The sequence below is a fragment of the Hypanus sabinus genome, chromosome 10, assembly GCF_030144855.1.
Source record: "Hypanus sabinus isolate sHypSab1 chromosome 10, sHypSab1.hap1, whole genome shotgun sequence".
Taxonomy (NCBI): domain Eukaryota; kingdom Metazoa; phylum Chordata; class Chondrichthyes; order Myliobatiformes; family Dasyatidae; genus Hypanus; species Hypanus sabinus.
This window is the reverse complement of record NC_082715.1, coordinates 31,608,109-31,628,911: the sequence shown is the minus strand read 5'-3', so window position 1 is coordinate 31,628,911 and position 20,803 is coordinate 31,608,109. Positions and strand designations below refer to the sequence as shown.

The following is a 20,803-nucleotide window of genomic DNA, read 5'->3' as shown; positions in this document are numbered from 1 at the left end:
CTCTCATGAATCACGTGCCCCCCAACCCTCGATGTATTTGATTAGTGTATCATTGTAAAGCCCATTAGTACTTGTCCTGTACTGGATGCCATAGTAGAACTGATAAGTATGCCAGTCCAAAGTCGTAAATGGGAGGATGGGTGAATGCAAAACATTTGTAAAAAGAGGGGCTACAGGTAATGAAGAAACTAGCTCGGAAAACTAAGTAAATCCTCATTATTCCTGGTTCTTCCCGTGCAAGCGCCTGGTAATTTCACATTTTAATGAATTTCACTCCACCCCCCCCCCCCCCCCCCCACCGCCTCTCCATAAATGCCCCGAAACCGGGACTCACTGCTTTCAGGTTGTCTGGGTGTTAAACTTTGAGGTGCGGGTTACCTACCGGGAGTGAACTCTCCAGCAACCGAGTTAGAGGGCTCAAGCTCGAAGATCCAGGCACGGTCGTCATATTGACGGGAAAAATTGGACGCAGTTTGTGCTGGTCACTGGATTAGTGTTGCTAAAGAGAGTGCAAAGATCAGCGGTTGATATGGGACTTCTTTATTGCCTTTATTGTGGTTAAACACCGAATGTTACATTTCGTCCAGAATATTTGTTTATGATGTCAGGACAACCTCAGCGTTGCAAACATTAGGAATAATTACCCTGTAGTTACGGGTGGTGCAAAATAAAAGTGGATGGCGCAAACCTTCCCACTTTTCTTCGAAGCTAGATTAAACCCACATTTCTAAGATCTTGCCATTCTCCGTCTTAAAGTTGTTGACAGCCTAAAACCAAATTTTGTGATTAAAGCAATAATCTACAATGTACTGTTAGTCTCTACCTATATGATTTCGAAATCTAAATATTTTCAACATACTCATTTTAATGAAAACCATTTTTTGTGATTTGATCTTATCTATTCGTTGTCTTATTTCCTCTAACATTATGTTAATTCTTACTGCTTTCAATGCCAAATCTTTTTCTTGAAAATGCAGGAATGTGAAATTCACTGCATATTCTTCATTAATAATTTATTCATAAATTATCTGCATTCTGCTAAATCAAACTGCACCACATCTACCTGTGCTGGACAACATTGCACATAGTATGTAAAATGAGTTCAAAGCCTGGATGCTGCCCCAACTTGAAGCCTTAAAAGCTTGATGTCTACTAATAGTAGTTTAATCAGCCATAGATGCAATTGCTTTGCTTGCATTTTAAATTAAATTGTTATATTGGTAAACTATTTTGTTGTAGTTACATAGAGTCAGTGCAAAAATCCTGTAAAAATCCATATTTCATATATTAGCCAATTGCCATTTACTTAAGCAACATACACAAAAGTGCTGGAGGAACACTGTGGGCCAGGAAAAAGTGGAGTTGACTTTTCGGCCCGAGACCCGTCCGCAGGCCAGTCGACAGTTCTTGGCCTGAACCATTGACAGTACTTTTTTCCATAGATTCTGCCTGGCCTGCTGAGTTCCTCCAACATTTTGTGTATGTTGCTTGGATTTCTAGCATCTGCAGATTTTCTCTTGTTTGCCATTTACTCAAAATCATTCTTTCTCTACTAGATTCTACTCTAATGAATCATCTTTCTAAGTACTCATTAATTTTATACCCAATGAAAGATCCTGAGCTTTTGTATTCTGAGCTTTTGAATCCTCTTTGGCTGCAGGGAAAATGCCGGAGGACTGGAGAATGGCAAATAGAGTTCCCTTGTTTAAAAAAGGTAGTAGGGAGAAACCTGGTAACTATAGACCGGTGAGTCTTATGTCGGTGGTATGCAAACTACTGGAAAGGATTCTTAAGGATAGGATCTATGAACATTTGGAGAAGTACAGTCTACTCATGGATAGTCAACATGGCTTTGTGAAGGGAAGATCATGCCTCATGAGCCTGATTGAGTTTTTTGAAGAGGTAACAAAAGAAATTGATAAGGGTAGGGCAGTGGATGTGGTCTACATGGACTTTAGCAAAGCATTTGACAAGGTCCCTCATGGGAGACTCATCCAGAAAGTCATGAGGCATGGGATAAGTGGAACCTTGGCTGTTTGGATAAAAAATTGGCTTAAAGGAAGAAAACAGAGGGTTGTTGTGGAAGGAAAGTATTCTGCCTGGAGGTCGGTGACTAGTGGAATGCTGCAGGGATCTGTCCTGGGACCCCTGCTGTTTGTGATTTTTATAAATGACCTGGATGTAGAGGCAGAAGGATGGGTGAGTAAGTTTGCGGATGACACGATGATTGGAGAAGTTGTGGATGGAGTTGTAAGTTGTCCAAGGTTACAAGAAGATATAGACAGGCTGCAGAGTTGGGCAGAAAAATAGCAGATGGAGTTCAATCCAGATAAGTGTGAGGTATGCATTTTGGAAGGACAAACCAGAAGACTGAGTACAGGATTAATGGTCAGTTACTTAAGAGTGTGGATGAACAAAGGGACCTTGGTGTTCAAATCCATACATCCCTCAAGGTCGTTGTGTAGGTTGATAGGGTACTTAAGAAGGCCTATGGGATGTTAGCCTTCGTTAATAGGGGGATTGAGTTCAAGAGTAGAGAGGTCATGTTGCAACTCTACAAATCTCTGGTGAGACCGCACTTAGAGTATTGTGTTCAATTCTGGTCACCTCATTATAGGACGGATGTGCAAGCTATGGAGAGGGTGCAGAGGAGATTTACCAGGATGTTTCCTGGTTTGGAGAACAAGTCATATGAAGCAAAGTTAGCAGAGCTGGGACTTTTCTCTTTGGAGTGTAGAAAAATGAGAGGGGACTGATAGAGGTCTACAAGATTATGAGAGGCATAGATAGGGTGGATAGTCAGTACCTGTTTCCCAGAGCACCAACAGCAAACACCAGAGGACATATGTACAAAATTAAGGGAGGGAAGTTTAGTGGAGATATCAGGGGTAAGTTTTTTACACAGAGGGTTGTGAATGCCTGGAATGACTTGCCAGGGTGGTGGTGGAGGCTAAAACATTAGGGGTATTTAAGAGGCTCTTGGACAGGCACATGGATGAAAGAAAAATGGAGAGTTATGGGGTAGTGTGAGTTTAGTACTTTTTTTAAGGATTATATGGGTCGGCATAAAAAGTTTTGCCTGCTGATTTGGCTAGATTCATTGTCTGTGGTACAGAGGATGTGTTTGTCTTCTGTCTTCTATCAGCCTGTTGCTTCATCTAAACCTCTAAAGGAGAATATGCTGGTGAGGGAGATGTTGTTGCATGGGCTCTGCAACCGGGTTGAACACAACCAAAGATACTTTGGGTTGCATTTATACCACAGCTTTGCTTAATTTACTTTAATTTCTATTTATTAGATTAGATATATTATTCCAAATCTAGTCTAATAAACCCCAGGATCAGAATCAGGTTTAGTATCTCTGGCATATGTCATGAAATCTGTTGACTTTGAGGCTGCAGTAGGATGCAATACATAATAGGAATATGAAACTGAATTACAGTATAGGTGTATGTTTATGTATGTGTGTGTGTATATATATCTGTGTGTGTGTGTGTGTGTGTGTGTGTGTGTGTGTGTGTTTAACTTAAATAAGTAGTAGAAAAATAGATATAAAAGAAGTAGTGATATAGTGTTCATGGGTTCAATGTCCATTTGGAAATCGGATGGCAGAGGGGAAGAAGCTGTTCCTGAATTGCTGACTGTGTGCCTTTAGGCTTCAGTACCTTCTTCCTGATGGTAATAATGAGAAGGGGGTACGTCCTGGGTGTTGGGGGTCCTTAATAATGGACACCACCTTTCTGAAGCACTGTTCCTCGAAAATGTCCTGGATACTATGGCAGCTACTACCCATTATGGAGCTGACTAATTTTACAACTTCCTGTAGCTTCTTTTAATCCTGTGTAATAGCCCCCCTCCTAAACCCGAGGGTGATGCAGCCAGTTAGAATACTCTCCAAGCTATATCTGTGGACATTTGCAAACCACTTATGTTTATCATACTTCAGAGTTTTAAGGTGTCTGAGATTAAAATGCCATGTGCTATCATATATATGCTTTTGATTCTTTTCCTGCACCAGCACTAATTCATTCTATTTCATTCTATTGTATCCTGATCTGTCGTTCCCTTCCATTCAGATATCAAAGAATACAGTACAAACTTCAATAGTTTTTGAATTCTAACACATCTCCAAATTGTTCTCCCCTTTCATTTTCCTTTTACCCAATCTCTTCTTCCTGTTCCCAACCTTGCTACAGTTTTGCTATCCTATTTGAGCTACATCTCTCTTTGATTATGAATGATCAGTCCTGCAGAGGTCTCAGCTTCAACCCTTACATCACCAACTCTTTGAATTCCAAGTCTAAAACATTAAGCTCTTCCTTTGCACCCTTGGTCTCTTTGCCCATTTCTTTGGCCAGGATTCTTGACCCCAGATTGTGGAGGTGATATCATATATAAAATTCCTGATTCTCATGCACACTTCCTACTTGCCTCTTGTCCTCTCTAGATCTATTATTCATTAATAACTGCCAACATGCTGACTGTCAGAGGCTTAATTTTTGAATTATTCTTACTTTAAACTTGCAATAGCCCTCTTTAAGTTTGCTGAAATATTAATTACGAGCAGGAATTGGCCACTTGGCTTCTCAAGCTTTCTTTGCAACTTAACCATAGACAATCTGAATGTACCCTCAACTTTGCATACCTGTTTATCCAAAGGTACTTTTCATCCCTTGCCTATCAAGTATTTATATACCTTTTACCTTAAAAATATTTGACATTTGTTTCTACCACTCTTTGGAGAAGACAAGAATCCTCTGGCGAATTCAGAATCCTCTGGCGAAACGATTTCTCTTCATCTGAGTTAAACAAATAATTGAATTAATTCCAGATTCACCATGTTAGGACAACTCGGGATTTAGTTCTATCACATCCTGTCAAGTTATAGTAAATATAAGCATATTCTCCCCATTAGAGTCATAGGACACTACCATACAGAAACAGGCCCGTAGGTCCATGCATTCCGTGTAGAACCATTAATCTGCTTAGTCCCAGCAACCTGTCAGGCAAGATTTCCCTTTACAGAAATAGAATAGAAGGACATCCCTTTGGATGAGGAATTTCTTTCGCCAGAGGGTGGTGAATCTGTAGAATTCATTACCATAGATGGCTGTGGAGGCCAAGTCATTGGGTATATTTTTTGGTCCTTGTTTTGTAAGGGCATCAAAGGTTATGGGGAGAAGGGAGGAGAATATGATTAAGAAGGAAAATAAAACAGCCATGATCAAATGGTGGAGCAGACTTGATGGGCTGAATGGACAAATTCTGCTCTTATGTCTTATGGACTTTGACCTATTTTATCATGTGCTACCAAGTACCCCAAAACCACATCCCTTATAATTGACTCTATTATCTTCCCAACCACTGAGGTCAGGCTAACAGGCCTATAACTTCTTGTCTTTTGCCTCTTCCCCTTCTTAAAGAGTGGAGTAACATTTGCAAATTTGCAGTCTTAACACATTAACATTCTCCTTTAAATAAGGAAATCAATGTTGAACACTGTCCTTTATATGTAAACTCACCAATGCCCTATAAAGTCGAAGCATAACTTTTTAAATTTTGTTTTAATTTCCCTTGTCATTAAACCATAACATTACGTATGCCTGTGTAACATCCTTTGCAAATTGTGGCCAGATACCCAGATTTCTCTGTCAATTTCTCACCATTTTGATTTTGATTTTATTTTTTTGCTTTAATGGAATATTTCACATTTTCTCTTATTGTATTTATTTGCTAAATCTTGCCCAGTCACTTTTGTAGCATCCATAGCTCATCTTCAAAATTTACTTTGGACCTTTATTTGTATTATCAGCAAATTTACCAACTATACCTTTTGATGCCTGTAATCATAACATTTACACATATTGTATATTGTAAAAGGTTGAAGCACTAGCATCTTTCTATGGCATACACAGTATCTTCCAGCCCAGAAAGGGACTCATTTATGCCTTCCCTGTTTCTTGTTTGCCAGACAATTGTGCTAAAACAAGATGTTAACTCCTACACTATAATCTTTTACTTTCTGTGATCATCTTTGATGCAGCACTTTATCAAATGCTTTCTGAAAATTAAGCAAAGTCAGTCAAATTTACTGTCAACGGCATAAATTCATACATGCGCAGATGCAATGGAAAACTTGCAGCAGCATCACAGGCACAAACATTTTTTTTTAATTCAAATGTGACTTGTACTTGCCTTTGTGGTACACAACCTAAAACACAGTGCATTCGTGATCAAGCTCAGAACAATGTGATGTACACTTAAGTGTGTACGGTTTTTATATTAGTTCTTTTGGACAGATGATGAAGTCACTTGGAATGCTCCAACTGGAATGAAAAGGTGGCGATTTTGGTTACAACGTGTTATAGAATGCAGAGAGTGGCTAGAGCTCTTTCCTGGACAAAAGTATTGACAATACAATTAGAAATGGGATATAAAACAAGGCTTTACTAAAACTATAATCAATACTGCCTGGTCTCTTTTTCCAAAGTTTATGTTAACTTTAGTGAATTTCCTTTATTTTGAAGATTGATACTGCAACATGTCCAATGCAATCTCCTTTATCCCAAAAATGTGCAAGAATACAGAGTCTAGAAAAATATTACAATGCATCTAAAGAACAGCAATGTGTGAACTGGCTCTCAAAGAAGTATTTCACTCATCTCCAGGTACAGTATTTTTGTTTGCTTTTGTTAATAATAGTGACCAGTAGTGAGATCACATGCCTGATGAAGTTTCTGGATACACTCAAAAAGCATGTTAGGATGTTAGCCAATAAATCATAGATTTTGTCTTGTTGCAACTGGTTTGATCCATTCCAGGTTGTATTTGCAAGAACTAAATTACAAATGCTTGCAGTATGAGAGAGTATCAATGCACTGACCTGTGTTGAAGTGACTCTTATTAGATTATTCACTTACCTTCCACTGCTGTGTGTGGCTTTGGGCCTGCCGGAAGGATTAGATTTTGTAGAGCTTGAACATTGCAAAATTATACGTAGATCAAATAATTATTGAAGATATCAGCATTTTTAATTTTCTTGTAGTTCACTCATTTTTAACATTCATCTATTTAATCTTAAAATGCATTGTCATCTACCTTATTAGCTCTAAGGCAGTTTGAAATATATCACATTATTAAGGCATGTGAGTTGGATTAAATTCATAATTATATGAATTCATAATTCATAATTAATTTTAGATAAGTCCCCTATTTGTAAAATTGGAATGTTGGATTAAATTCATAATTATGGTACCTTTTAGAGGAGTTCCCTGTTTGTAAAACTGGAATGTGCAAAATTACTGTCATTTAGTGTTTTAAAGTAGCATATACAACACAAAAAGTGCTTCACAACGTCATGAATAAAATGTTTCTAAATGAAATGTTTTCAAGATGTCATAATCTTTTTTTCCTAAATTCATGATATGGCTATCATAGGAATGTCTTGTGTTTTTTCTCAACCATAACTACCATTAGTAAGTGAGTGTGGCTGCCTTCATGATTAGTGCAAGCCATGCAGAGGAAGGACTCTTCAGAGGAATTTCTAGGACTTTAACCCAATGATTGTGAAGAAGTGACTTGGAGGAGAACATCTGATTCTACAGTGTTCCTATGTGCCTGCAGACTGTTACGAGAGGCAAAGGAGAGATGATGCACACTGCATTGTTGATACATTGTGTTGGAGGGAATGATTTTTTTCAGAAGAGTGGGATGCTAATCAAGTGACTTGTTCTGACCTTGGTGGTATTGAAACTTGTTGTAGTTAGTTGTACCTGTATTGGCAAGTGGCAAATATTGCATCATACTCTAGAGTTGTAGATAGTGGAACCATATTGTGGCATATGGCAATGAGTTAATTGTCAGAGAACATTTGGCTGTCCACTAAATCTTGCAATCATGATACCTATGTCTAGTGAGTTTCAGGGCTATGTTATCTCCTACATTTTATGGGAGATTTAGTGTTCTGGGAGTATGGTCTGAACCTCTTCTTGGACATGACTGTTGGACAGCTCTGTGGCTTAAATCTTGCTTTTGACATACTATCTCTAGCTTGGATGTTATGCAAAACTGCTTTGGTGTCCACCAAGGATCAACTCTAGGCTTTCAGAAATTTCTACTTCATCTCTAGATATAGCATAATTTTCCACAGAAATAAAGCTCAATCTTATTTGACTCAAAAATTATTTAGCTCTTTCTTTGAAGCACGGTTCTTGATGAGCTGAGATTTCTTCCAGCAAAATATTGGAACAACAGCGTCATTGGAATTGCCCTCATCACCATTTCTCAGCCACTTCATCTGTTCCTCTCAAGAATTGACTATTCCAATAAACTTGTTCCACCCTCTATTTGAATATTTTGCCTAAATATACTTAATCCACTGACCCAGTTTATAGAAATGGAATCCATCAGTAATTTGGGGACTGAAAGCTGATAAATTCCCAAGACTGATGATTTGTATCTCAGTGTTGTGAAGGTGCTGTTTATGGAGATAATGAGTGTCCTAAAATGTCAGTGATTCTAAAATGGTTCCAAATAATAAGGAGATTGGGCAGATTCAAGCAACACACACATAATACTGAAGGAACTCAGCAGGCCGGGCAGCATTTATGGAAAAGAGTACGGTCAATGTTTCGGGCCAAGACACTTTGGCAAGACTGGGGAAAAAAAAGCTGAGTAATAGATAGATAAGGTTGGGCAGGGGAGAGAGAAACACAAGGTGATAGGTGAAACCTGAAGGGGGAGGAATGAATTAAAGAGCTGGGAAGTTGATTGATGAAAGAGATACAGGGCAGGAGAAGGGGGAATCTGACTGAAGAGGACAGAAGGCCGTGGAAGAAAGAAAAGGGGGGAGGAGCACCAAGGGAGGCGATGGGTGGGCAAGGAGATAAGGTGAGAGAGGGAAAAGGGAATGGGAACTGGTGAAGGAGAGGGGTGGGGTTATTATCGGAAGTTTGAGAAATTGATGTTCATGCCATCAGGTTGGAGGCTATCCAGATGGAATGTAAGGTGTTGTTCCTCCAACCTAAGCGTGGCCTCATCACGACAGTGGAGGAAGCCATGGATGGACATATCAGAATGGGAATTGTAAGTGGAATTAAGTGGGTGGCCACTGGGGAGATCCTACTTCTCTGGTTGATGGAGTGTAGATGCTTGGTGAAGCGGTCTCCCAATCTACATCTGTCCCAGCGATATCCTGGAGGCCACACTGGAAGCGCTGGACACAGTACCTGACCCCGGCATACTCTCTAGTGAAGAGTCACCTCACCTGGAAGGACCATTTGGGATGTTGAATGGTAAAGAGGGACGAAGTGTAGGGGCAGGTGTAGCACTTGTTCTGCTTGCAAGGATAAGTGACAGGAGGAAGACCAATGGGCAGGGACGAATGGACAAAGCAGTCGTGTAGGGAGCGACCCCTGCTGAAAGCAGAAAGTGATGGTTGTGGGGAGGGGGGTGTTTAGTGGTGGGATCCCATTAGAAGTGGCAGAAATTGCAGAGAATTATGTGCTGGATGTGGAGGCTGGTGGGGTGGTACGTGAGGACAAGAGGAACCTTATCCCTTGTAGGGTGGCGGCAGGATGGGGTGAGAGCAGACGTATGTGAAGTGAAATGGAATAGATGTGGTTGAGGGCAGTGTTGACGATGGAGGAAGGGAAGCCCCTTTCTCTGAAGCCAAATGAGAAATTATTTGTAATGTGGATGAGTTGATTTGTGAACTAGAAGTGTTTGTCCCTCATCATTTCAAGACTTCTATCAGAAATCCTTTGATCTGGTGCAATACAATTAGAGCTTGTGAGGCTGAGGGTGACATAGCCATGTGGAGTGATTCTGAATGGATAAAAAACAGATTAAGTATGTTACTTCAGATTGGGAGGGTGCAATCCATTGTGCTCAGGATGGATTATTGCTGGAGTTACAGTTTAAAATCTGTATTGATCTGGATGAGGGAAGCAAAGATAATGTTTGCTGATGATACTAAGCTAGTTACTCATGTGGGTATGATGAAGATGCAGAGTCGTTAAAGGCACTTTTCTATGAGCAAGGACTCGGAGGATAGAACATATAGTGGAAAAAATGCGAGGTCCTTTAGTGGAGAAAATGGAAAAGTAGAGTTGAATGGTGAGAGCTTAACACATTTTGGTGTTCAGAGGAACTAGTGGCTATACACAAATCACTGAAAGTTAACATATAGGTAGAGCACACAATAAGAAATGCTAATATACTGCTGGCCTTTATTGTAACAGGATTTTAATATGAAAGTAAAGTACTGCAATTTATGGAGTTTTTGTGGTGCTGGACTTAAAATATTGTGTACAGATGTTGCATATTTATATAATGAAGAATGCAACATAAAATCCCCAGATTAATTCTTGGGATAGGAGTATTGTCCTATGAGAAAATAGACTTGTACAACACAGAAACAGGCCTTTCAGTCCATTGAGTCCACGCCAGTCATTAAGCTACAGTTTTGTTCTCATCACATTTCTATCAACCTTCCAACTATTCATCTCATGAGGGACAACTTACAGGTACCATTAACCTACCAACCTGCATATCTTGGGAAAATGAGAGGAAACCCACTGGATTATAGTGTGCAAAACTCATACAAGTAGCACCAACAGTGTAACAGTTGAACCCAGACTCCTGGAGCTTTGAGATAGCAGCTCTACCAGCTGTACCTCCATCCTCGATCTTGAGACAATTTTGCAGCAATGTTTTCTGGGTGAGAGGATCAGTTTTTAACAACCACAACAATCTTTTGTGGTAGTTATAACTCCAGTATTGGAGATTGTTTCTGTAATTCCCAACAGCTTACATTGTACACAGTTCTTTGGTGATATTATGCCCCTTGTACTCACAGTACTTGCAATTCATTTCCTTTGATTGCATATGGGAAGAAGACAGTAATCAAGGGTGTTTCAACTATCTTTCTTTTGTAGGTGGAAGTAAAACAGCCTTCAATTTATATTGGGTCCTGAAAAATGATTTTTCTAATTTTTTTAAAAATAAATTATAACTGAAGTTAATTATAGAAATTGTAATTGTTTATATTTAGCAAGCCATTCTAAAGAAGTTTTAACTGTTTTGCAGGCCAAAGCAGTTCTGGAATCCAATGAAGTTTATACTCTTTGCCAGCCTATATATGACACACAAGAAAGCTTTGTGAAGGTTAGGTCATTGTTTTTATTATATTCTCATTGGCAAGCAATAAATAAAAAGCACAATTAAAGTTATCCATTACAACTGCAATGTTCCTAATATATGCTTCATGCACTCTCTTTATTTTATTGCATTCCTACTGTCAGGCAGTAGCAGATCTCCACTAGAATCTCAGACCTTTGACAACACATATTGAGTTTCATCTCATTGGCTAAAGCATGTGGGGTATTGAACATTTAGGCATTTAAGTGGTGATATCCAAATTTTCATACATTGAAAACTTTCTCTCAGTGTTGAACTCAGTGTACTCCTGTCCTGAAGAGATTTCCTCAGCATTAGATTGGGGAATTCCCACTTGAAGTCTTCCTCAAGTTAAGTCCAATGCAGAATCTGAAACCACATTGATGTGAAGTGAGATTATAGAGCTCTAGAGCAGAAAGTAAAGTTGAAGATAAATTTAAAATTTACTTCAGTATAACTCAGATAATCCGCAATGCTTGGGACTTTGGTGGTGCCACATTTTTCAGTCTATTGGAAGCTATTCTCAATGGAACCATCTCAATGGTTTTAATGCACTTTTATACAGTATGATAATAAGTTTCCCAATAACCAAGTAAGTGGAGAGGGTGTATGGGAACTGGGAGTCCTGTGAGTGTGAAGGAAATGTGATAAATGCCACCTGATGAGCCGTGCCGGAATCAGGATTTCAGAAATGTCAGTCAATGGATAATTGGAGTTTTACAGGAGGTTAAAGTTATATATTTTTGAGTTGTAGTTATTTATAATAATTTGTAATTTTAGGTCACAGGCCCTTTGGCAGCAATCATAGAGAAGTACAGCACAGACATAGGTCCTTCTGCTTAACTAGTCCTTGCTGAAACCATTTAAACTGCCTACTCCCATTGACCTGCATTGGGACTATAGCCCTCCATACCACTACTATTCACATGCCTATTCAAATTTTGCTTAAACATGGAATTGAGCTCAAATGCACCACTTGTGCTGGTAGCTCATTCTCATTCCACACTCACACCTCTCTGAATAAAGAAATTTCCCCTCATATTCCCCTTAAACATTTCACCTTTCACCCTTGATGTATAACCTCTGGTTTGTAGTCCCAACCATCCTCAGTGGAAAAAGTCTGCTTGCATTTATCCTATCTATACCCTTCAAATTGTGTATACCTGTATTAAATCTCCTCTCAATCTTCTATATTCTAGGGAATGAAGCCTTAACGTATTCAATCTTTCCTGATAACTCAGGTAACATCATTGGAAATTTTCTCTGTATTCTTTCAACCTATCATTCCTGTAGGTAGGTGACTAAGACTGCACACAATACTCCAAATTAAGCCTCACTACTGTTTTATACAACTGCAACATAACATCCCATCTCCTGTATTCAATACATTGATTTATAAAGACCAATGTGCTGAAGATCTATCTACCTGTGATGCCACCTTCAATGAGTTATGGACCTGTATTCCCAGATCCCTTTGTTCTACCACACCCCTCAGTGCCCTACTCTTCACTGTGTAAGACCAACCCTGCTAGGTGGTACTGAAGTGCAACACCTTCCACTTGTCTGCATTAAATTGTTTTCTGCCATTTTCCAGCACATTCTTCCAGCTTTATCAAAACTCAGTTCACAGCCTTCTATGAATTGGTGATGCAAATGCTTATCTAACTACTTCTTAGATGTTGTGAGAATGCATGCTTCCACTACCTGCTTGGACAGTAGATTCCAGATTTTAACCTCCCTCTGGGTAGGAGATAATGATTTCCAGCAGATCTGTTCTTCTCCTGAATCTATGTCCTCTAGTTTCAGATACTACTGCTGTGGGGAAAAGATTCAATAGACAATAGATAATAGACAGTAGGAGCAGGAGTAGGGCATTCGGCCCTTCTAGCCAGTACCGCCATTCACTGTGATCATGGCTGATCATACACAATTAGTACCCCGTTCCTGCCCTCTCCCCATATCCCTTGACCCCGCTATCTATAAAAGCTCTATCCAACTCTCTCTTGAATGCATCCATTGACTTGGCCTCCACTGCCTTCTGGGGCAGACCGTTCCACATATCCGTCACTCTCTGGGTGAAAATTTTTTTCTGCATCTCCATTCTAAATGGCCTACCTCTTATTCTTAAACTGTGGCCTCTAGTTCTGGACTCACCCATCAGCGGGAACACGCATCCTGCCCCCAGTGTGTCCAATCCCTTAACAATCATATATGTTTCAGTCAGATCCCCTCTCATCCTTCTAAATTCCAATGTATACAAGCCCAGTCGCTCCAATCTTTCAACATATGACAGTCCCACCATTCCGGGAATTAACCTTGTGAAGCTATGCTGCTCTCCCTCAATAGCAAGAATGTCCTTCCTCAAATTTGGAGACCAAAACTGCACACAATACTCCAGGTGGGGTCTCACCAGGGCCCTGTACAGCTGCAGAAGGACCTCTTTATTCCTATACTCAATTCCTCTTGTTATAAAAGCCAGCATGCCATTAGCTTTCTTCACTGCCTGCTGTACCTGCATGCTTGCTTTCATTGACTGATGTACAAGAACACCTAGATCTCGTTGTGCTTCCCCTTTTCCTAACTTGACTCCATTTAGATAGTAATCTGCCTTCCTGTTCTTGCCACCAAAGTGGATAACCTCACATTTATCCACATTAAACTGCATCTGCCATACATTTGCCCACCCACCCAACCTGTCCAAGTCACCCTGCATTCTCATAACATCCTTCTGACATTTCACACTGCCACCCAGCTTTGTGTCATCAGCAAATTTGCTAATGTTACTTTTAATCCCTTCGTCTAAATCATTAATGTATATTGTAAACAGCTGCAGTCCCAGCACCGAACCTTGCAGTACCCCACTGGTCACAGCCTGCCATTCCGAAAGGGACCCATTAATCACTACTCTTTGTTTCCTGTCAGCCAGCCCATTTTCAATCCATGTCAGTACTCTGCCCTCAATACCATCTGCCCTAATTTTGCCCACTAATCTCCTATGTGGGTCTTTATCAAAAGCTTTCTGGAAGTCCAGGTACACAACATCCACTGGCTCTCCCTTGTCCATTTTCATAGTTACTTCCTCCTATCTCAGGATCTACATCAATCTCCCCTGCTCCAAGGAAAACAAATGCAGCCTCTCGATTCTCTCCTCATAACCTATCCTGGGCAACATGCTTGTGAATCTCCTCTTTACTTTCCACAGTCCAATCGCATCTGTCCTATAATGTGTGATCAGAAATTACTCAGAATGCCAACAATAGTCTAACAAACGATTTAGAAAATTGTACCATAAGTTCCCGGCTCTTTTATTCTATATCCAGCCTAATAAAGGTAGGTCCCCCTCATGTTGTCTTCACCTTACCTACTTGTCACTACTGTTACTTTCAGGTTCCTTGGGTGTATACACTTCTGTTCCTCAATACTGTTCTAACGTTTCTTTGTGTACCCTATTAGTCTTCCCCAAAGTGTACCAATTTACACATTTCAGATTTAAATTTCATCTGTCATAATAATGGAAATTGAATGGCTAAAACTAAGTGCAGGATGCAAAGCTATGTTTTTCTTCGCTCAGAAGGCCCAATGGAAATTTCCAAAAATACCAGCAATATATTTTGTGAATTATGTAATAAAGATGAATGGATATAATGTGGGAATAATATTGATACTTCTCAAGAAATTTAAATTCAGATGCGTCGCATGTTTCATGCCATTATAAATATAAAAATCTGTTCTTTCATTCATATTAATTCTTTAAACATTTTGCAATCATATTCATTAGGAGTTGGATAAGTATTTGGCCTACAAAGATATGCTAAACTTGCGAAAAAAAGAGCTATTATACAAGAAATGGAATGAATGTGTCTATCAGCCACTACAATGGAAACTCAGGTCAATATTAAACCAGTCACTTGAAAGCAGGCGAGCTTCAATTTTGCAGTACTTGGATTACTGCAATAAAAAGGTAATACTTGGCAACAATTCAGATTTATTTTCATAATAGATCTTACATCCATATATATACTAAAATTTTACTTTTCCTAGGAACCTGTGTTTTTGGAAAATTATAATGCTGATGACTTCAATCCATTTGTCCTTCAACAGTGCAAACCTAAAACACTTAAGGTATAGTGGTAAAATTATACAGCACTTAAGATTTTGATCTGGTTACTGCATCATTGTATAGCATGAAACTATGTTTTGATTTTACTTATTTATCAGAAAATAGATATATAGATATTCTTAATTACCCTTTATACCACATGGTTTGCTAGTTTATGCTTTGTGCTATTGTGCTTAAAGTAATCATATTAAATTTGCGTAAATGTTTTATCTTCCCAATTGCTATTAATACTGAGGGTTTTCATGTCACGTTTTTCACTTTTTAACTATACAGTACTATGCAAAACTCCAGCACCCCGGCTATATATTTCTGTCCAAGACTTTTGTACAGTACCGCATACTGAATTAGAAACAATCAAATTAAAACATTGAAAGGGATCCATTACAGAGGCAGATCTATGAGACTGGTATAGAATAATTACCAGAGATTTCCATTAACCTCAATAAAACACCAGCAAGTGGCAATCATAGAAAAGGAAATCATGTTGCAGAATATTCATGGCTGCTTTCTAAACGTATTAAGAAATCAATATGAATGGACAGATTTAGAGAAGGACATCTTTCTAAAAGAATTACAACACTTGTAATTTTCAGAGTTTGAGACAGACATAAATAGAACACAATATGAGTCAATTGACAGCAAATTGAAAATCTTAAAATTCAATGTTAGAATTTAGAAATGCAAAGCATTCTCAATGGTACCAATCAAAAATATTCAGCAATGTGAGTAAAACACAGTTTTGTAATTGCTTGTCTATTGAAAATGTTGAGTGCTGTATTCCTGTAATACATTTTACTCTTTCTACAGGCAAGGGCTTTAAGTCTTAATGATCCTCTGCTCTTGCAGAGTCGAAGCAAAAGTGAGGAAGACAGTGTTATACTGCAGTGTCAAGAAGGTATTGGCACAATGCATTTGGTTGCACCTTTTGCGTAACAATAGACAATAGGTGCAGAAGTAGACCATTCGGCCCTTCGAACCTGCACCGCTGGTTATATAGCCAGTACAGTACTGGTGTAATGGGGAGATGAAGTAGAAAATCTGCACAGAAATTACAGAGAATCATCCAAAGTGGAGAGTAGTGGTACAGCTGTCCCCGCTTTACAAATGTTCGCTTTACACCACTTCGCTTTTGCAAAAGACCTACATTAGTAACCAGTTTTCACATTCCAAAGAAGATTTTTGTCTTTATGAAAATTTTTCCAGTATAAATTAATGGTTCTTCACTTTACGCCATTTTGGCTTAAGAAAAATGTTTCATAGGAATGTTGTACCTTTGTGGGGGGGGGGGGGCACCTGTATTGTAGTACTTAGTTACAAGTGTATTGATTAGAATGAAGTAACATTTGAAGTGCTGAGTGCAACATTGATACATTGACACCCGTCAGAACTAGAATTGTGCATGAGTGATGAGTAGGGGTTGAAAATAAAAGCTCCAAGGTGTTTGTTCTTAATATTTTATGAATGATTAGCAAAAAAAATTTTCAGTCCATATCAATAGTAAGGCCTTTGACAAGATTCCACATGGAAGGTTGGTTAGGTAGGTTCAATCATTAGGTATTAATATTGAAGTAGTAAAATGGATTCAACAGTGGCTGGTTGGGAGATGCCAGAGAGTAGTGGTGGATAACTGTTTGTCAGGTTGGAGGCCGGTGACTAGTGGTGTGCCTCAGGGATCTGTACTGGGTCCAATGTTGTTTGTCATATACATTAATGATCTGGATGATGGGGTGGTAAATTGGATTAGTAAGTATGCAGATGATACTAAGATAGGCGGTGGTGTGGATAACGAAGTAGCTTTTCAAAGCTTGCAGAGAGATTTAGGCCAGCTAGAAGAATGGGCTGAAAGTTGACAGATGGAGTTTAATGCTGTTAAGTGTGAGGTGCTACATTTTGGTTGGGCTAATCGAAATAGGGCATACATGGTAAATGGTAGGGCATTGAAGAATGCGGTAGAACAGAGTGACCTAGGAATAATGGTGCATAGTTCCCTGAAGGTGGAATCTCATGTGGATAGAGTGGTGAAGAAAGCTTTTGGTATGCTGGCCTTTATAAATCAGAGTATTGAGTATAGGAGTTGGGATGTAATGTTAAAATTGTACAAGGCATTGGTGAGGCAAAATTTAGAGTATTGTGTACAGTTCTAGTCACCGAATTATAGGAAAGATGTCAACAAAATAGAAAGAGTACAGCGGAGATTTACTAGAATGTTACCTGGGTTTCAGCAATTAAGTTACAGAGAAAGATTGAACAAGTTAGGTCTTTATTCTTTGGACCGTAGAAGATTGAGGGGGGACTTCTTAGAGGTATTTAAAATTATGAGGGGGATAGATAGAGTTGATGTGGATAGGATTTTTCCATTGAGGGCAGGGGAGATTCAAACAACAGGACATGATTTGAGAGTTAAGGGGCAAAAGTTTAGGGGTAACACGAGGGGGAACTTCTTTACTCAGAGAGTGGTAGCTGTGTGGAACAAGCTTCCAGTAGAAGTGGTAGAGGCAGGTTTGGTATTGTCATTTAAAATAAAATTGGATAGGTAAATGGACAGGAGAGGAATGGAGGGTTATGGGCTGAGTGCAGGTCAGTGGGACTAGGTGAGAGTAAGCGTTCAGCACGGACTAGAAGGGTTGAGATGGTCTGTTTCCATGCTGTAATTGTTATATGATTATATGATATTTAAATACTGAACTTTCACCTCTACCTTAATCCTAAAACAGGTAAAGTTTCCTCTGTGAAACAGCGTAAAGAATTTTTACAACCAGAATTACCTCTAGTTCCTTTGGATCGTCGTAATATCAACTGCATCACTTGGCTTCATATACCATTAAGCTACATTGAGAGTGATGTCCGGCAAAGAAGCAGGTTTTTTGCAATATATTTTCATTTACTTCATCAATGGAGTGGTAGAATTAATTGAATTTGTGATTCACAGCTCATGATTTTGAATTAATCTTTAACTTGTCCAAAGAAAGATTAAGCAATTCAAATTAATTGTTTGAAATTTCATTTATAAAACAAAACCTGGTGCTGTGGGACTTGAGGCTCCTGACCTCCTTCCAGATGGCAGAAGCAAAAAGCGAGCATGGCTTGGATTGTGGGGGTCTTTGAAGCATGCTGCTTTCTCGTAGAAGTGCTCCTTGTAAATGTGCTCAGTGGTGGGGAGGGCTTTTTCTGGGATGGACTGGGCTGTGTCCAGTACATTTTTAGGTTCTTCTGTTCATGGGCATTGGTGCTTCCATACCAGGCTGTGAAGCAACCAGTCAGGATACTCCCCACTATGCATCAATAGAAGTTTATTGAAGTTTTAGATAACATACCACTTCTAGGCAAACTACTAAGAAAGTAGAGGTGCTGCTGCAGCACTTGTGTGCTGGTCCCAGGACAGATCCACTGAAATGATAACGGAGAGGAATTTAAAGTTACTTACTGTCTCCACCACTGATCCCTTGATAAGGACTGGCTCATGGATCTCCAGTTTCCTCCTCCTATGGTCAATAATCAGCTATTTGCTTTTGCTGCTGACATTGAGTGAGAGGTGGTTGTTGTGGCACTATTCAGCCAGGCTTTCAATCTCTCCTATAAGCTGATTTGTCACCAGCTTTGATTTGGCCAACAGTAGTGTTATCATCAAACTTCACTATGGCATTGGAGTTGGACTTAGCCTCATAGTCATAAAGTGAGCAAAGCAGGGAGCTAAGCACACAGCCATGTGATGCACCTGTGCCGATGGTGATGGTGGAGGAGATGTTGCCAATCCAAACTGACTGGAGTCTGCAAGCTATCTCCATATTCAACTATTTCCAAGATTTTATAGTTGAATTCCAACAACTATTTTTTTTAAACTTAAAAATCATCCTTCACCCTACTTACTTAAAGCACCAAGTTCTGATGACCCTCTGCTCCAGTCTAAAGATACTCCTATTTAGCATGTTCAACCTTTTTTAGTATTGCTTTCTCCTAATATCTCACTCTGCAACCTTTAGCTGAATTACTAAGATTATATGATCCTCAAAATCCTGACAGAAGAGACTACAGACGGAGGAATCTGGAGCAACAAAAACAAACTGCTGGAGGCACTCTGTAGTCGCATTCCTAATCTGAAATGTTGACCATGTGCAACAATTAAGGGATGTGTTTTGATACTTAAGTATATTTGTAATTTACAAGTTAGATGTTCAGAAACTATAAGACCATGCCCATGCTTAGTTCATGGTTTGAGTCTGGTTGCTTGTTTTCTTTTGTCTTTGCCTTGTTTCCACTCCCCCATCCCATGAAGGAGAGTTGAATGTTTATGCTCTCTTAAAATACTCTTGATTGCTGTGTCATCACAGGTGTTATATGTTTTAATTTTGTAAAGAATTGTTTAATCAATTTAGTATTGAAATTCTGGTTAATGAATTTTTTAACATTAACTTTTTTTTATGCAAAGGAAACGAATTATTTCAGATACTGCTAGAATCTAAACACGGAAGTTCATCTACTTTTGCTGAACAGATGCAAACTTGTTCGAAGTTTTTCCAAGATGCACATTGAATGGGCATTCTAATATCTACACTGGCAAATGGATGTAGTCTTCCAGATTCATTTATTGAACAAATTTGTTCAATTCAATTCTTGAAAATCATCCTGTCTTCTTATATGACAGCCATCTCTAAAACTAAGTAATAAAATAATATTACATAAAATAGGAATATAAGGACTCAATTGTTATTAGCTGCTCACTCATATCTTTCTCCTTCATAAGTACTAAACTGCCAAAAATGAGAAGGCAGATATTGTTTAGCAGTTAAAGTGAAAATGTTTGTGCTGATGTTTACTTCCATGGAAAAATTTAAGTATGAAATACAGGGTGTAATTAAAACAAAAACTGAAAATTCTACATGTAGTTGATTTACCTGAATTCATGACTTTGGGGATTCAAAACTTTAAGTGAATATTTAAGGGAGAAAGTTGCAGAGGACAATGAAGCTGTACTATTTTTTAAAATCAGTCCATAATATCCTAAAGAGGTGCATTATTTGTTGACCTAAAATTGAGTGTTTTAGTTATAACTTGGAGGGGTTATTGGTGAGGTCACATAATTTGCTGTTAGTTGTATTCTCACTTTGATAAATGAAGCTGAGTTATCGTCGGGAGATTTGCCGAAATATAAGGAAGAATGGTGTGGAGACAGTTTAAACATACATTTCAGTCTGGGGCATAAAATAGGAATTTTATTTTAAAGTATTCAGGAACTGTCTAAGAAATTTATTCTATTTTTCATTATGCATTTTCCATTATACTGTACAAATATCCAAATATTTTAAAATTACTGACAGCCTCTTGTTATTTACTATGTACTATTTTAATACTGTTGTAAGAATACTTTTTAATATTTTATACAATTTGAGTTTCATTATCTGAAATAAAGACATAGCCGCAAGTGCCACTTGTCATTTAATAGAAAGCAAAAGTAAAAGGTTTGTTAAACTGACATCCTCTTTCTGAATAAAACTATTTGGCAATAAA

General features: G+C 38.7%; 2 protein-coding genes across 3 annotated transcripts in view; one reads left to right on the top strand and one right to left on the bottom strand.

Annotated features, from left to right (window-relative positions):
• Positions 1 to 6,516, bottom strand: part of pfn4 (profilin family member 4) — a 19,841-nt gene extending 13,325 nt beyond the window's left edge. Inside the window, exon 1 of the mRNA XM_059981604.1 lies at positions 383 to 6,516. Within this exon, the coding sequence (XP_059837587.1) occupies positions 383 to 448 (66 nt within the window). The 5' untranslated portion in view covers positions 449 to 6,516. The remainder of the gene's footprint in view (positions 1 to 382) is intronic.
• Positions 1 to 20,803, top strand: part of fam228a (family with sequence similarity 228 member A) — a 20,993-nt gene extending 190 nt beyond the window's left edge. Inside the window, exons 2-8 of one of the 2 annotated variants that reach the window (XM_059981603.1) lie at positions 6,528 to 6,668; positions 11,089 to 11,166; positions 14,957 to 15,139; positions 15,220 to 15,300; positions 16,106 to 16,193; positions 18,013 to 18,157; positions 19,725 to 20,796. In XM_059981603.1, coding sequence (XP_059837586.1) covers positions 6,528 to 6,668; positions 11,089 to 11,166; positions 14,957 to 15,139; positions 15,220 to 15,300; positions 16,106 to 16,193; positions 18,013 to 18,157; positions 19,725 to 19,758 — 750 coding nt within the window. In that variant the 3' untranslated portion in view covers positions 19,759 to 20,796. Of the gene's footprint in view, positions 1 to 6,527; positions 6,669 to 11,088; positions 11,167 to 14,956; positions 15,140 to 15,219; positions 15,301 to 16,105; positions 16,194 to 18,012 lie in introns of both variants that reach the window. The other variant, XM_059981602.1, reaches the window with a different exon arrangement.